Source organism: Phaenicophaeus curvirostris, chromosome 2 (assembly GCF_032191515.1).
Source record: "Phaenicophaeus curvirostris isolate KB17595 chromosome 2, BPBGC_Pcur_1.0, whole genome shotgun sequence".
Taxonomy (NCBI): domain Eukaryota; kingdom Metazoa; phylum Chordata; class Aves; order Cuculiformes; family Cuculidae; genus Phaenicophaeus; species Phaenicophaeus curvirostris.
This window is the reverse complement of record NC_091393.1, coordinates 27479005-27496599: the sequence shown is the minus strand read 5'-3', so window position 1 is coordinate 27496599 and position 17595 is coordinate 27479005. Positions and strand designations below refer to the sequence as shown.

Sequence of the window (17595 nt, the reverse complement as noted above, 5' to 3'; positions counted from 1 at the left end):
TCTGTGGTCCCCATTCATCGCTCCCTGGCATCGCTCGCTGGCTCGCGCTTGGGCCGTGCTGCTGCTGGCAGGGGACCTGGGACATTGCCAGGCACGTGCCTGGCTTCCCCGCTGCGTGCGCCGTCCAAGGCTGCAACGACTCTGCTGCAATCGCTGCTTGTTCCCCCTTTCCTCTGTCCGCAGTGACCATCCAGCTCAGGTCAGGGCATGTGCAGAGTTTCAGCACGAGAGACTTCCCATGTCCTATTACTTTTCATGCCGAAGGATTGTTTTTCAAGAGATTTTGGGGTCTGAGATTTTCTTTTTGTTATCAAATGATGAGCTTCGGCTCTGAGTGATTTCTATATATTCACATTCTCCAGATGTTCCTGAATTTATCAGAGGTCAAAAAGGAAACTTTAGGAGGCTTGAATACATATGGATATAATCAGGATCCAAAGGTTATAAATCATTTTCACAGTTCCTTGTGCAAGTCTTATCAATTACTTCTCATTTTCACATCTGCAAGGCTACGGAGTACCTCCACAAGACAGTCAAGACTGGAATGATCCTGCCTTTGCTGTCTATTTTCAGAGCAGTTACAGAGGAACTATTCATAAAGGCTTGTGGTGATAGGACGAGGGGGAACGGGTATAAACTGGAGAGGGGCAGATTTAGGCTTGATATAAGGAAGAATTTCTTCACCGTGAGAGTGGTGAGACACTGGAATAGGTTGCCAAGTGAAGTGGTGGCTGCCCCATCCCTGGAGGTGTTCAAGACCAGGTTGGATGGGGCTTTGGGCAGCCTGATCCAGTGGGAGGTGTCCCTGCCCATGGCAGGGGGGTTGGAACTGGATGGGCTTTAAGGTCCCTTCCAACCCAAACTGTTCTATGATTAATAATCTAGTTAATTATCTTGTTATCTTTTTTTTTTTTTTTGGGTTTTACAGGATTAACAGCTGTGTAATATTTGTTGCTGTGTAGTATTAAAAGCTTACATTAAGTATCAACAGAGCATCAAACAGAGCACAGCTGTGGTAGTTAATTGTACCCCAGTTACTGGGAAGCCCTTTGAAAGCAATTCAGTCAGACTTGGTTTTGTATTACAAATCTGTTTGTCTTTTGAGCTTTTGAGAGCATTCATAGCTTTAAATGCCAGTATTCATGGACTAGAGCAGGTTACTTCTCAGCAACTTTTGATATTCTCACTTAAGGTGATAGCAATGAAAACAGTTGCCCTCTAAAAATGTTATTGTGTTGGAAATGGTATATGTTTTCTAAACAACCCGCCATATTTTCCTGTAAATATTAATAATTTTCCCTTTTTTCCATGTATATGTATTCAAGTATGTTTACTAATAAAAAGTAAACATTGCAAAATAGTGTTCAAAGTTGTATCTCCCAAAATCTCCAAAATAATTGTTTCCAAACACATTTTTTTTGCACGAAAATGTACAGGTACACACAGACACACCCACACTAGTCAGTGGTCTGCAAACCCTTCTTGTTTGTCAGGTCTTGTATTTCCCAGATTCACATTTAAGATTCAAAAAAACCAAAAGCAAGTTAAGCCACTACCTCACTGTCACCATTTAGATATATAAGCAATGTTTAAACAATAACAAATGCTTTATAAAATTTGTGTAAATAATAACAATAAATATTTTATAAAATTTCAGCTTCATTCAGAAAACCGTTTCAGTATTTTTCTTTTTTGTTTAACATATTTTCAGGTATCTGCATTTTAATCAGATAGAAACATTGGAACCTGAATCCTTTACCCATCTTCCAAAACTTGAAAGACTGTAAGTTTGTTTTTCTTGGGGTAATATTCAGAAGTCAGCTTGCTTCCTTGTTTGAACTAAATGAATGTTTGAAAATGGAAAATAATACTTTTATCATTCCCATAGATTATTTTTAATCTAATTTTTTTATTGTAACTACTACATCATCTTTGCCAAGAATACTTTGGTCAGGCCAACCTTTGATGCCTGCAGAAGTGAGCGCTGCCTGTGGTATATTTTTCTATTGCAAAACTGTTTGCCAAAGTGCTGTGATCAATGTTTGGCCAAAAATAAATGTTATGAATGAAGAAGTGGAATATTTATACTATGACTTTTTTTTTAAGTTTCTCATTTGAATGCTTATGAGCTCCCTTCTTTTTGCTTCCTATGTCTTTTTATGGCTTCTTTTTTCCCCTTACGGGCACACCAAATGCACCTTGGAGGCCACTTAAAAATAGCAGCCAATGAATTTGTGCAAAAAGTTTCTTTTGTAATGTTACTTTCTCTTAAAGGACTTTTAGAAGAGTGTAAATGCAATGAATGCATCGCAAAATCTGAAGTATTACATGCATATTTCTGTGCTTTTTAACAGATTTTTGCATAACAACAGAATAGCTCATTTGATTCCCGGAACATTTAGCCACTTAGAGTCCATGAAGAGATTGTAAGTAAATTGAATTATTATTGAACTGAAGAAAGTTTAAATAATCTAACTATACAATATCTCATCCTGCAATATTTATCTTCCTTGCAAGTGCCTTTCATTGTTTTAAGTATTTCTTTCCTGAGCTGTGCTCCAGTTGTTCACCTATATAGATTGAGACCATTGCTTCATATTCTACTCTCTTTAGTGACTAAATCCTTTTGTTTGTTTCCTGTCTTGGAATTACTTGTAATCATATGGTCTTGTTTTGTAGATCATAGTAACATACAAAGATCCTTCTTTTTTTTGTTGTTTGTTTCCAACTCTCTCTTGTCTATGTCTTACCAGGTGATCCTTCTGTGATGTCTTTCAGTAACTCATTATTTTGTTATATTCTGTTAATTGTTTTCCTTATCATTTAAGTTTTACCAGTAACATCTGATATACTGGGAGACATTTGTACAATAACTTTTAAAGTACTTTGGTTTGTTCTTGCCTGTTTTTCACAGGAGAACAGGGAAGAAACAAAATGTGGGACAATAGGTTAAAAAAAAACCGTTAAAAGACAAAGTGATGCAAAAATTTACTATCCCCAAAGATTGCTTTGCCGTGCAGTTTTATTTCTTATCTATCCCTCTATCCCTCTATCCCTCTATCCCTCTATCCCTCTATCCCTCTATCCCTCTATCTATCTATCTATCTATCTATCTATCTATCTATCTATCTATCTATCTATCTATCTATCTATCTATCTCTAATAGTACAGATTTCTGTACTTAATGTTTTTTTCCTCTACTAGAAAGTGTGGAGCTCCATGTAGTAACTTCTTCACTACTGGAAAGAAAGTCAACAGAATTTATGGGTTCTTGTTATCTGCAGAAGGCAGGTGTTCCACAAAATTACTGACCCACTGTGCTCAACAAGAGCTTAATGCTTAATGCTTAATGCTTAACTGTGAGTCTTTGTCTCAGCTGCCTGATCAGCAAAATGGGAAGTTGTAAAAATGTCAGGTTAGCTGTAAAGTTACTACTATAATAAGTATTAAGCAGAAAAAAATGGGAAGAATGGTACAAGTTACTTATTTAAGCAAAGGTTGTATAACATCTAAATAAAACTTGATTTATTCACTGAATGCTGGGGTTAAAAAAAGAAACGTTTAGGTGTTTGCTATGTTGAGTACAGTCCTACCTATGCAGTTAAAATAAAATATATATTTGTAATAAAGACAACCACAGTGTGTACAAGCAAGTGGCCATCACCTGTCTTGCAGCCTGTCTGTGATCACAGATAAAGGCATCGCTGGTATTGCAGAACCATTTTGATCCTAGCGAAATAGTCCAAGGTGGCTAACAGGTGGTGTGGCTGCTTCTTGTTTTGTGCAGGCGTTTGGATTCGAATGCTCTGCACTGTGACTGTGAAATCCTGTGGCTGGCGGAGCTGTTGAAGACGTACGCGGAGTCGGGTAACGCTCAGGCAGCCGCTACCTGTGAGTATCCACGAAGGATCCAGGGAAGATCAGTGGCCACGATAACACCTGAAGAACTTAACTGTGGTGGGTTTGCTGCTTCCTGCTGGTTTCTTTAATGTGTTAAATGCACCTAGACTCTGATATTTTTTTTCTTTGTTAGAATATGTTCTTCTGTTCTCTTCAATAACACCGACTGCTTCGGGTCAGTAGTGGTGGTTTCCAGAAATCTCCTTGTGTTCCTTCTCATTTTTTCTTTACTTCTGACAGAACTTCGACCTCGTAGACTGTCTTTAATGAAACACATACAGCTATGTTTGAAATTTCTCATTGAGGATCTCAATGTGATTATCTGGAAGGAGTTTATTTTTCCTATTTATATTTCAGTTTTGATGATAAAAGGATTGTGAACTAAGGTCTTTGGGCTTATGGTAATATTTTCTGGTGTCTTTTATTCCTTTTTTTCGCAAGGGAAAGGGAAGAAAGGAACCGTACAGGATTGCTCCTGATTTCACAGACATTATGGTTAAAACTCTTGTTGATATTATTGGAATTGAGGTGGAGCCACTGAATTTATTTCTCTCTCAGCTATGCTTACAGGGAGTACCCTGTGCAGGCACTGAAATCCAGTTATGGAAGGATTAATGGATAATCACTTCTTTGATATCCTTTTGTTCGTCTGTATTCCTTTAATCTAGGAGAGCCCAGGCTGTGCCCCATGGGCGTCCTGGGGCTCAGCCCTGTCACCTCTCCAGTTCTGAAGCCAAAATGCAGGTTTTTCATCATGCAATGTGCATTTGTCTGCCCAGACACTTGACGAGATGCAGATATAAGTGAAGTAAATTGTCCTTTTTTTTGTGTGTGTTGGATGTAATTCCGATCCTGAGAATTATGAAACATCTATGAAGTTCTTGAACAAGACAATAAAAATGGGATTTGGTTCAAGAATAAAACACGTGGCATCCTACAGGCTCTTTGCACATCTAAGGAGGCTGAATATAAAAAATGCAGGAAGCAAGCTGGACAATTTACTCTGTAGGAGGCAGGTTAGGCGCTGATGCTTATCTAGAGGAAGTTATTTTTAATGGTACTTGTGCACACTGCTTTAAAGTTTTTCTTCCATAAGCAAATTGAGACCCTTTTCAAATAAATACAACAGCTACTTTAGAACCTGATACAAATTTGCACAGTCCATTTCCCGTCTGCTAAAAAGTCCTAAAGAACAATGGAGGAGGGCAGAAGGCCCACAGACACTGTTGCAGAGGAAAAAAATGCTATTAGTCCTGATTAAGTGCATAAATATTTCAAGTTAATTTTTTTGTGAAAAATATTTTTCTACAAGGAGTATAGAAAATCTTTTATTTACCATTCTTTAGCAGTTTCTAAACAAGTAAGAGTTTCTTATATGTTCTGTTGTTGATATAGAGAGGCCAAGAATTACATCAGAGCCTCAGGATGTGGATGTTACCTCTGGGAATACAGTGTACTTTACTTGCAGAGCTGAAGGCAATCCTAAACCAGAAATTATCTGGCTCCGAAACAAGTAAGTTTAAAAGAGGAAGAGAGAAACCTGAAGTAAGTATGTTTGTCTGGGTGTGTATATATTTCTGGGTGCATGTCCACCTGTCTTACTTCCAAATATATCTACAAGTTAGAGCAGAAACATTGATTAAAATAAGTATATGGAGAAATAGTGGCCCAGATCTATTAGTAGTTCTAAACACGTAAGAGCTGTTAACTTTAGAAACTATTAATTCATGACTATAACATTATTGGTTGCATTTTTAACTATCATTATACCTGAAAATGTGCTCACACATTTAAATCATTCGTGTGTAAGTACCAGGCAATCTAATGTAGACGTGTTGCACGTGCAGGTGGTGGTTTAGCTAGTGTTTGCATACTTTTGTACTGGTCTGTTTGCATTATATTTTGAGCCAGAGCAAAATTTACAGCTGGATAACAGGTTTCAGAGGAAGCCTTCCTTAAGCCCCAGCTCCTTGGAGGCAGCTTTCCTCCAGGGTGTAGCTCCATCCCAGAAGAGGGGAGGTATATCAATTTCCAGGCTCCCCAGACTCCTACATGGAGAGCAGACAAGTGCTTATACCACGAGGCTGTAAGGTAATTCAGGCTGGAGGGGATCCTGGGAGGTCTCCAGTGCAGCTTCCTGCTCAAAGCAGGATCATACCAGGTTGCTTTATCCAGTTAAAAACCTCCGAGGATGGAGGTGGCAGAAGCTCTCTGGATAACGTGCACCATTGCTTCTCTTAACTGCTTATCATAGAATCATAGAACAACCAGGTTGGAAGAGACCCACCGGATCATCAAGTCCAACCATTCCCATCAATCACTAAACCATGTCCCTCAGCACCTCGTCCACCTGTCCCTTAAACCCCTCCAGGGAAGGTGACTCAACGCCCTCCCTGGGCAGCCTCTGCCAGTGCCCAATGACCCTTTCTGTGAAAAGTTTTTTCCTAGTGTCCAGCCTAAACCTCCCCTGGCGGAGCTTGAGGCCATTCCTTCTTGTCCTGTCCCCTGCTTATGGAGTGGTGGGAAGGACCTATAACAAGAACACATCTTTCAGCAGCCCGAGGGCCATCCTGCTGCATGAACCATGCCCAGATCCTGGCTCTCTCCATCAGTGCAGGCACAGCAGGGCTGAGCAAGTTACGTGATGGCGTGTTGCCCCTCTTAAACTGGTGTTAATTTATGACAAGCACATGACTTGTGAGTTTACCGCAGTTTATGCAGACTTTGATTTAATAATGGTCTTATACAAATGGAAAATCTGATCTGGAAAATAAATTCCCTTGCGTTTTATATTAGCAAATGAACAGTTGTAGTCTGTTAGTTGCTGATAAAATAGAATTACATAAAGTCCTATTTCTGTGGCTTTGTGCTGATGTCTGTGAGAACTTCATGTGCAGCAAGGGTATGATGTTTATGGAGTATGTCAAGAACAGAGCCTTGAACTTGGATGGTATAATTATTTGATTGAAATTTTCTTTGGCTCGTGTACTTTTTATAATAAACAAAGAAAACATGTATTCAGAGTACACATATGAAAGAGTTTTAAGAAGAAATTTGAGCTTGGGGTGTGGGATTATTGACTCTGGCTTGTTTCCTGGCTGCATGAATGAGAGCAAAGCTCTTTGCAAGGTGAATGTGGCAAGATTTCAGTCAAAAGCCATTGACCATTTTGAGCAGTATGTGGAATAGATCAGCAGTTAGGCTGGGTTTTGTACAGAGGGGGTGAAATCTCATCCCTTTTCTGTGCTTTCTTCATCATGTACGGAGGGATGGAGTGAGAAACAATATCTTTAATAAGTGCCCCATAGTTAATATCACAGAAATGTGTCCATGACGTAGCCCGAAGACCTGATCTTAACTTATGTTTCAAACCAGTGCAAGTTATAATCAGGTTCATTTAGTGTTCCTTGAGCCATCCAGGCAGATGTTGGCACAAAGATAATTTTACAGCAACTAACCCCTCTCCTAGTAGAAAATATCTTGAGTGTTGAAATTACATTAGCGGAAACATTTTAAATTGATTTGCCAGTTAGAACAGCCTTAAAAGAAAATAAGACCACATGTATGTATTTTGTTCATTTTTTTTTCCTGTAAGCTTTTACTCATAAAAGGATTCTGGATTTTCTTTTTAAAGATGTAATATCTTCATAAGCAAAATTATTTTCAATTTTTGTTTTTCCACTTCTTCTCTTTAGGGGAAAACTAAAAGTTCTATGATACTTAACTCAGTAAAAACACTGTTATTTTGGGTAACGTATTTTGGGTTTTACTAGTTGGCAGTTTTCTGTGCTTGTGATTTAAAGGTTTAACTCCAGCAGATTCTTTTCTTCACAGTAATGAGCTCAGTATGAAAGAGGATTCCCGTCTAAACTTGCTAGATGATGGCACGTTAATGATTCAGAATACTAAAGAAACAGACCAAGGCATTTACCAGTGCATGGCAAAAAATGTGGCTGGAGAAGTGAAAACTCAGGAAGTTACTCTTAGATACTTTGAGTCACCAGGTAAAGAAGACTGTGTCTGAATCTTTCATTCAGATAGAGAATTGTTTTGATAATAGGACTGCTAAAACTAAGATGCTTTAGCTCTTGCATGTTCTTGACATGTAGAGTTCTTGTGCTTGGGCATCGTAAAAACTAGATCATAAAGTTGTAATATCCCTAGAACAAGTATGCAAATAATGCAGTTAATTAATACCTTTATTGTAGAATGTAATTATGATGATAAACGTGTGTGCTGTTTATAGAAGGGTTATGAAAAGCTGTTGCGTTGGAACATTGCTCAGTGCAATAATGTTCTCTCTGGATACCTGAAAACCACAAGACCATGAACAGGCCACTCAAGAAGGCTTCAGCACACCCTGAGCAGTGACCCTTGCTCAGGAGCTTTTTAGCCTGGATCTTTGTCTTGCCAGTGCTTCATGTTTGCAAACAGTGAATTCCTGTCCAGGACTGTAATGCTTATAAATTCCAAACCTAGCTGTGAGAAAATTTTGTTTTCTCACTCAGCATTGGGTGAGCTTCAAACGTGACTGCAATTTATACGTGTAGTTGGGAAAATAGACTAAAATGTAGCCAAATCAGTTTTGTCCTTATGAGAAGGAAAAATATTAGTGCAGTTATATGAGCTTTTGTTTATTATCTATTGACATTAATAAATGTACCTAGGTTAGGCTTAATGTGAGGCAGAGTTTGCACCACGATTAGAAGTATGTTGGGACAGAACTATTAAAGTGCCTCAGCTTCTCCAAACTGTTGCAATATTTAACTAAATTAGTGCTGTGTGAGCTAAAACTAATATTTAAGCATCGCTCTTTTCTCACAGCCCGGCCAAGTTTTGTGATTCACCCACAAAATACTGAAGTGCTGGTAGGTGAGAGTGTTACCTTGGAGTGCAGTGCAACCGGACACCCTCAGCCGCGAATTACCTGGACCAAAGGTGATAGAACCCCTTTACCAAGTGACCCTCGCATCACGATAACTCCATCAGGAGGACTTTACATACAAAATGTGAAGCAGGAGGACAGTGGCGAATATACCTGTTTTGCAACTAACAGCGTAGATAACATCCATGCGACTGCATACATCATAGTCCAAGGTGAGTAACGTTAAACTAGGAGTGACGTAGAATCACAGAATGGTTTGGGTTGGAAGGGACCTTAAAGATCATCCAGTTACAACCCCCCTGCCATGGGCAGGGACACCTCCCACTAGATCAGGTAGCTCAAAGCCCCATCCAACCTGGCCTTGAACACCTCCAGGGACGGAGCAGCCACAGCTTCCCTGGGCAACTTGGCACCACCCTCATCATGAAGAATCTAATACTTCCCCCTTCCAATTTAAGCATACTGAGAAACATATTAAGAGGAATATATTGCTTCATATTGTGTGGGCTTGTCTTTTTTCCTGAATTGTCAGAGCTGAACTAAAATGATAAAGAGATTTTTCTTTCAATTACATCCTTCAAGTCTAGTCTATATGAAAGTTGCTATGCATTTCACTCGGAGCATATCTTATATACTAACTCTCTGAAAATTGTTTCATTTATTGTTCTCAGAAGTTAATCATTAGTATGTTGATTTGCGTATTTCTTTTCATACATTTTGTTTGCCTGTAGGAATAAACATACAATTTCCAGTTTGCGGGGGGCGCAATGTTTTCTGTAACAGGTAGCAATCCTAGAAATTAGAATTCGTACCTAGAGTACTAGAAATTGAGTTTCCAGTACAGATCTGTGCTGCCTGTCTTTTGTAGACACTTGAGTAGCATTGGTGCATTTTCTTTTGAGTTTCTTGGAAACTATCACTCTACCAGCTGAGGCATTAGCATAGTTTTTCTGCAAAACATAAGTCAAAGTACTCCAAGTTACTGTGGTTGCAATAATTTCTATATCAGTAGGACAAATGTAGAGTATTTTGAGAACAATATATATTCAGAAGTCCTATGTAGATGTAGACTATCCTTTTGCAGATGTTTGAGTATAAAAAGTTTTATTTCCAAAACATTTTGATTAACTTTTAGATTTAAGACCATTTCTGTCCTCATGTTGACATCTCTTGTTGGCAGACAGTTCAGGTAGCAAATGCATTGTTCATGAGTTCAATTTTTAAAGCTATACAACAACTTTTCTATGTGGTTTGTTCATTTATCATTCGCCCATGGATGATTGTGTTTTGAAAGCTAAACAAATGCATTCTCACACTGATAACGCCTTGATTAGTTCAGAAGCTGGCCTGTACTCCATTCCTTGCTTTCCTTTAGGGTAAAGAAGAAAACAAGCAACTCAGGATGGTTTTGAATACATTGCAGTTTCTTCACAATTTAGCTGAGGATTTTGTGCGAGAAAGAGAAGAAGGGAACACTCTGTTTGATTCTACAAGTCTTGCTGTAACTCTTACTTTGGATCTATGGGAGTAGATCCTCGAGGCCTCAACTAACACCAGGGCTCAGTTGTGAAGGAGAAGTTCCTGTTGCACAAGTGGCTTCCCTAACTCTGTGCCTTATAGCGCGCACAGTATAAAATAATCCCATTAGCATCTAGATCATCTCTAAGTTCCCTCCCAACCCAAATCATCTCTTTTCCCCCAAGTATGAGCTATTCAAGTCATACAGGAAACTGTCCGTAATTTCAGATAGTTTTACATTTCTCAGTTTTTATTTTTGCAACCTGTTTGTTTTCTCATCTGCAGCTCTACCTCAGTTTACTGTCACTCCTCAAGACAAAACAGTGATTGAGGGACAAACGGTTGACTTCCCTTGTGAAGCACAAGGCTACCCCCAGCCTGTTATTGCCTGGACTAAAGGAGGTAAACATGTTCCATTTTTACTTTTAAACTTCTGGAATAATTTAGCTGTCATTTTGGAATCACTGATGCACTGAAAGGAATTGCATTTATTTGTTTAGATGCTTCAGTCTCTGAAGGAAATAGCGCTCATCTCTTTCTGCTTTAGCTGGAAAAAGCAAGGTGTCCCACAGAAACTAGCTGCACAAATGTTTCTCTTTATTCATAGATCCACTAGGTTGGAGAAGACCTTTGAGATCATCAAGTCCAACCATGCCAGTAAAAAAGTCACTAAAATATATAGCTCCATCATAAATTCCTAATAATAAATGTTTTAGAAATATGAGAAAAAGCGCATGTGAATAACTATCATTGCTGGTTTACTGCAGAAGAAATGGAGATGACTGTCGTTAGCTAGAGATGTTAAATTAGTTGGGATGGGCTGTCTTCAGAAACCAGAGCAGACCAACTTGTAACCAGCATGAGTATAACTGTCACTTAAAGCGTGTTGACAGGAACACTGGGGTGCACTCTGCTGATTGTTTTATCAGGTTGTGGCTGTAAAGGCACTAAGCCAAATCCAGCAAGAAGAAATACTGTAGTGGATGTTTTATCAATAAGGAAATATTCCAGTACAATTAAATGAAATAGCTCTACCAGGCAAAATAGCTCTTAGGAAAGTCTAAATTATTTTAGGTAAAGAAGATTGTTAACAAACTGTTCATCATTTTAATATTGATAATGTCCCTGTTTCTCCCTCTACCAAGATTGCTCCAATTAAGTGAAATGTAAATGAAAAGGAAGAATAGGGAACGCTAACTTGCCTTTTATTCCATTTGTATTATATTCCATTTTTCAGACCCGTATTTATTTTTCTGTGGATTCTTTAGATGGCCCAGGCAGATGAGACTGTGTCTTACACACATAGCAATAATATAAAATGAACAGTAATGCATGTTGGTATTCTTATCATGCCTTCTCCCTCTGATGCTTTGTCACGCTCCTTAAATGAAAATATTTATTTCTTCCACAAACAGAGAAGAGATCAGGATTATGATTGTGTGCATATCTATGTTTTGTTTGCTCTGTGTGTTTATCTTCTGAGAAGTGAAGGTTTCAAACTTTGGTTTTTTTAGAGACTTTAATTTTTTCCAATGTTTTATCAACTGTGACATCTTCTGGATTTCCCTTTTTCTGACACAAAAGGACTTTGTTCTGCTCTGCTATAAATAGCAAACGCTGTTGCTCTGTGTTTCAGGAGGCCAGTTGTCTGTTGACAGAAGACACTTAGTTCTATCCTCTGGAACCCTAAGGATTTCCAGGGTTGCTCTGCATGACCAGGGACAGTATGAATGCCAAGCTGTCAACATTATCGGATCTCAACGAATTGTTGTATATTTGACTGTACAGCCTAGAGGTATGTTCTCCATGTACAGCTGCTGGAAAAAAAAATAATTAAGCTTACACTAAAATAATGCGTGTGATTTATTTTTTTCCTAAAATGTATTATTGAGAATTAATTATTTTTCATGGCACAAAATGTTAGTATGACATAGTTTATTCAGAATTTAAAGAGACCTGTTTTTCTTCAAGATTTTTGTGGCGTTTTACAGTGATTCTAAGTTGATGGGTTAGACTTATAACATGGTTTATTAGTTTCTATAAATTAAGCATGTGGACACTATGCCCTGATAGGCTTTGTTCGAAGGCACTTGGAGACGACATGAGCTTACAGCTAATCATAGCCTTGTTTGGTAAAAGCTTGTTAGAATGAAACTATGCATTTTGTTGTTTAGAAAACTTGCTTTTCAGGGTATTGCTAACATTTCATATTTCTGATCATTATTCCTGAGAATATTTAGATTCCAGGTAATTTTAAATAGCATGTATGGATACTTACCAGCATTTGTATCAGGTATCATTCCTTTAGAACAGCCTGTCCTCTGCGAAAGAGGTTTATTTGATTTACTCTTTTGGTAAAGAACAGACGCTTCCTTTGAGGATCACAGAATTCCTATGCTTGGGAAAAATATTTTGTTTTGTGAAATGACTAGTTTATTATAAGTCTCTTTGTTGATAGCTGAATAGTGTTATTAACATAGTGTTTTGATGTCCAGAAACAGAACTTTTTATTTTACAACAGCAGAATGACCTTCACAATGAAAAGTCATTCCGTATACTTCAAATAAGCTGACACAGAAAAAAATCAAGTAAATTCTGAGTAAGCTACTTCAAGGATTAATTAGAATCATATTAATATTTATAATTTAATCACTTCGGTGTTTAAATTCAAGGAGGTTAACCGTGTAATTAAAAGCATTTCTTGTTAGCGACCTCGTTTTAAACAGTAGTTTAGTGAAAGGGGCTCAAAAGTCTTCCTGAGCATAAATATTTGTCAGAAAAAAAAAATCTATTAATTTTTCCTTAGTTAGGAGTAGTACTGGGAGATTTATCAAAATCGGGATTTTATTTACCTATGTAAGTTGTTGACCAAAATTCCAGGGAAATTTACCAGTTTAAAAAAGTTTTATAGCCTTCTAGCTTGTTAAACATCGCTGAACTTGAGTAAAATATAATAAAACTATTTTTGTGTAATTCGGATTGCAAAATCCAGTCACCAAAAGGTAATAAATACGAGACTGGTGGTTGCATACGCAGCCTGAAATTGGAGCTCTCCATACATTCCTTGCAATACTTTTTTCAGTTGTGCAAGAAGATAACTTTTTCTTCTGGTCTTCTAACAAAAGGACTGTTTATCTGAGGAATGTCTGGTCAGTGGTCACTGTGGCTAAATCTGTATTAATGAGTACAGATTAGTGGTCCAGGTCTGTTTGCTGGCATGACATGGATCACATCCAGAGCCTGACTCTGGATGCCTTGTTTAAACAGTTTCTGGTCCTTGATAACCATTTGCGTACAAACAATTTAAGACCAGGGCCAGATTTGGTTTGTATTGTAAATGTATGCTGTGTGGCCAAATGCTTCTCTATAAAAACACAGCCCCCTCCCACTGCCCCAAAAATAAATACTGACATATTACAGCAGAGATGCAATTCTTAACATCTCCATAATCTCATATCGAATCATAGAGTAGTTTGGGTTGGAAGGAACCTTAAAGCCCATCCAGTTCCACCCCTGCCATGGGCAGGGACACCTCCCACTGGATCAGGCTGCCCAAGTCCCATCCAACCTGACCTTGAACCCCTCCAGGGATGGGGCAGCCACAGCTTCCTGGGCAACCTGGGCCAGGGCCTCACCATTCTCATTGTGAAGAAATTCCTCCTTATGTCTAGTCTGAATCTACCCCTCTCCAATTTAAATGCTCCTCAAGGTTTGCTTTTATCATCTAAGAAATCTCAGTTGTTCCAATTTAAAAAATTAAAACTTTAAAGAATTGACAAGTTGATGGGATTTTCATTCTGGTGTCTTCGTTCAGATTTAGATTTTCACAGAAATCAAAAAAAAAGCTTTTTCAGGGCTTTTAATTTGTAGAACTTAAGTAGTTTTGGCAACTACTACCTTGTTCTGTTAGAAATTGAGAGTACATAAAAATCACCCTGAAGCAAATCAGGCATGAGGTATTTTATCTCTCAGACAAACTTGAAGCAATTGAAACCTTTAATTGAGAGTCGGATTATAGATTAAGAAATGTTGAGTAACTGAAAAAAAATAAGCAGCACAGTCCTTTTTAGATGATGTTTTGCACAAACTGAATTTCTTACCATGTCAATGTATCATTTGCTTTTTTAGTGACTCCGGTATTTGCCAGCGTTCCCAGTGACATGACAGTGGAAGTTGGTACAAATGTGCAGATCCCCTGTAGTGCTCAAGGAGAGCCAGAGCCAGTAATCACCTGGAATAAGGTACTAAATATTTGTTGGGTTGCTGCAGAAAGGCTGTGGCTTTTCTGTGTCTTTGTAGCTAGCTATTTAAAGCGCACTCTGTAAAATTATTGCTTGCTCTGGTGTCTGAAAATGTTACCTGAAAGTTCCAGCAGCAAAACTTTTAAAACAGAGCATATGGACTCACATTAGAGTTATAGAATCATAGAATAGTTTGGGTTGGAAGGGACCTTAACGATCATCCAGTTCCACCCCATGCCATGGGCAGGGACACCTCCCACTGGATCAAGCTGCCCAAGGCCCATCCATCCTGAACTTGAACATCTCCAGGGATGGGGCAGCCACTGGGCAACCTGAGCCAGGGCCTCTCCACTCCCATAGAGAAGAAATTCCTCCTTATATCTAGTCTAAATCTGCCCCTCTCCAATTTAAAACCATTCCCTCTCATCCCATCACTCCAAGCCTTTGAGAACAGTCACTCCACAGCTTTCTTGTAGCCCCTTCAGGCACTGGAAGGTCACTATAAGGTCTTCTCGGAGCCTTTTCTTCTCCAGGCTGAATCATTCCTGGAGGTGTAGAAAAAATGTAGATATGGCACTTCTGTGATTTGGTCTAGTAGGTGTGGTGGTGTTGGGCTGATGGTTGGATTTTATTATATTAGAGGTCTTTTCCAACCTTAATGATTCTATGCTTCTGTGTATATAGATATCAAACCTAAATTTTATATATAATGATATATATATGGTTATGCATATCATTATACAGAATACCTAAAACCCATGATGTAGACCTTAAAAGGTCTATGCATTTTAATGACAGTGCTGTGCAAATATCCTATTAATGTTCACACTATCAATGATACTATAGATGTAAAACAATAAAAAAACTGTACTGCTGAATCTTTTGATGCTGTTAGGTTGCACATGTTTCGATAACACTTTGATAACCTCTCTATGGCTTTGATTTTCATTGGTGCACAATTGTTTTATTGACCTATTATTTAGAATTACAGGTGAATTAATGAGTTGCTAGTATTGTTCTTCAATTTTCCTGATTATCTTCTCTCCAATTAGTCAGTGTTAGAAAGTGTCCTTTAATATAAGTAGCTGTTAAACATGTAGTACGGGGAGAACTGATGCATAGAAAGCTCCTGAGATCTCTTTTTAGTTGGTTAATTTTGAGTAAAATCAAATAAATACCTTCTCAAGAAATGCTATCTTACTTTGGGGTCTTAAATTTTATGTGCTGAGGACGTATAACTATTAAAATACTTTGATTTATAATAATGAGTAGAATCATAGAATAACCAGGTTAGAAGAGACCCACCGGATCATCAAGTCCAACCATTCCTATCAAACACTAACCCATGCCCCTTAGCACCTCGTCCACCTGTGCCTTAAACACCTCCAGGGAAGGTGAATCAACCCCCTCCCTGGGCAGCCTGTTCCAGTGCCCAGTGACCCTTTCTGTGAAGAATTTTTTCCTAATGTCCAGCCTAAACCTCCCCTAGTGGAGCTTGAGGCCATTCCCTCTCGTCCTGTCCCCTGTCACTTGGGAGAAGAGGCCAGCTCCCTCCTCTCTACAACCTCCCTTCAGGTATTTGGAGAGAGCAATGAGGTCTCCCCTCAGCCTCCTCTTCTCCAGGCTAAACACCCCCAGCTCTCTCAGCTGCTCCTCATAAGGCCTGTTCTCCAGCCCCCTCACCAGCTTTGTTGCTCTTCTCTGGACTCGCTCCAGAGCCTCAACATCCTTCTTGTGGTGAGGGGCCCAGAACTGAACACAGGATTCGAGGAGCGGTCTCACCAGTGCCGAGTCCAGAGGGAGAAGAACCTCCCTGGACCTGCTGGTCACGCCGTTTCTGACACAAGCCAAGATGCCATTGGCCTTCTTGGCCACCTGGGCACACTGCTGGCTCATATTCAGTTGCTGTCAACCAACACCCCCAGGTCCTTCTCCTCGAGGCAGCTTTCTAGACGGACTTCTCCTAGTCTGTAGCACTGAAGAGTACTTTCAGAAGCAAATAAATACTTTGTATGCTTTAGAAGTACATGCTAGTCCTTTTGCTAGCATAACTGTGTTAGTTTTTTATATAAGTTTATCTCAGTCTATTTGACTGGTGTCCTGGCATACAAAGTAGAAATATAAAATAACATGTAAAAATTAAAAAAAAAGAGAAAGAAGGGAAACATTCAGATTTGAAAAACGAAGAGCGTTTAGAATAACTAAATGTTGTGCTTTGCTGCAGGATGGAGTACAGGTAACTGAGAGTGGAAAATTTCATGTTAGTCCAGAGGGATTTCTTACCATTCGTGATGTTGGAACAGCTGATGAAGGTCGATACGAATGTGTTGCCCGGAATACCATCGGATACTCGTCTGTTAGTATGGTGCTTAGTGTTAATGGTAAGATATATCATTCACAGCTATGCGTTAGAATATTGGTTTTATTCTAATTGCTTAATTTGTAAGGGACAAAAAAGTTAATCAAATGTTAAAATCCTTCTTTTATTCGTATTTTCCTTTTCCTCCCTTAATATTTTCTTCTTTTTTTTCCCCCTTCACTCAATTCAGGCTAGTATCTGCACAGATGTAAGGTGGGGATGTGTCAGCCAGAATGTCTCTAGGAGTTAAGCTGCAAAACAAACAATGATTTGGGCTCCAGTTAATCATGCTGCTTTCCTCTTGAGATATTATTTGGATCTATTAGAATTTGCTAGTTGAATACACAGCCTAATCCTTAGGGTTAACTTGACTAAAAGTCCTGGAGCGTCTTTAAAGGGGCACTGACAGCACTTGCTTGAAAATAAGGCTGTAACCATTGTGAAAGAACTTCTGAAAGTCATAATGATCTTAAGAAGCTATAGGAATAAACATAAGAAAAAGAGAATATTTGAGCCTATTCTAATTATTTGAAAGTAATAATGACAAATAATAGTTAATACATAGTAATAAAGCAACCAAAGAGGCTAAGCAAATAACTTTATTACACCGGATGGTCCTAATGTTTTTCTGACTTGTTGAGTAAACCTGCTGATTTTTCAGACTCATTTGGATGGAAAACGTTAAGGAAACT

The 17595-nt window shown here is 38.7% G+C and overlaps 1 protein-coding gene across 1 annotated transcript in view; it reads left to right on the top strand.

Annotated features, from left to right (window-relative positions):
* Nucleotides 1–17595, top strand: part of PXDN (peroxidasin) — an 87462-nt gene that overhangs the window by 40973 nt on the left and 28894 nt on the right. Inside the window, exons 5-14 of the mRNA XM_069851539.1 lie at nt 1712–1783; nt 2355–2426; nt 3788–3957; nt 5296–5413; nt 7735–7904; nt 8725–8997; nt 10589–10705; nt 11940–12098; nt 14432–14544; nt 16769–16925. Coding sequence (XP_069707640.1) covers nt 1712–1783; nt 2355–2426; nt 3788–3957; nt 5296–5413; nt 7735–7904; nt 8725–8997; nt 10589–10705; nt 11940–12098; nt 14432–14544; nt 16769–16925 — 1421 coding nt within the window. The remainder of the gene's footprint in view (nt 1–1711; nt 1784–2354; nt 2427–3787; nt 3958–5295; nt 5414–7734; nt 7905–8724; nt 8998–10588; nt 10706–11939; nt 12099–14431; nt 14545–16768; nt 16926–17595) is intronic.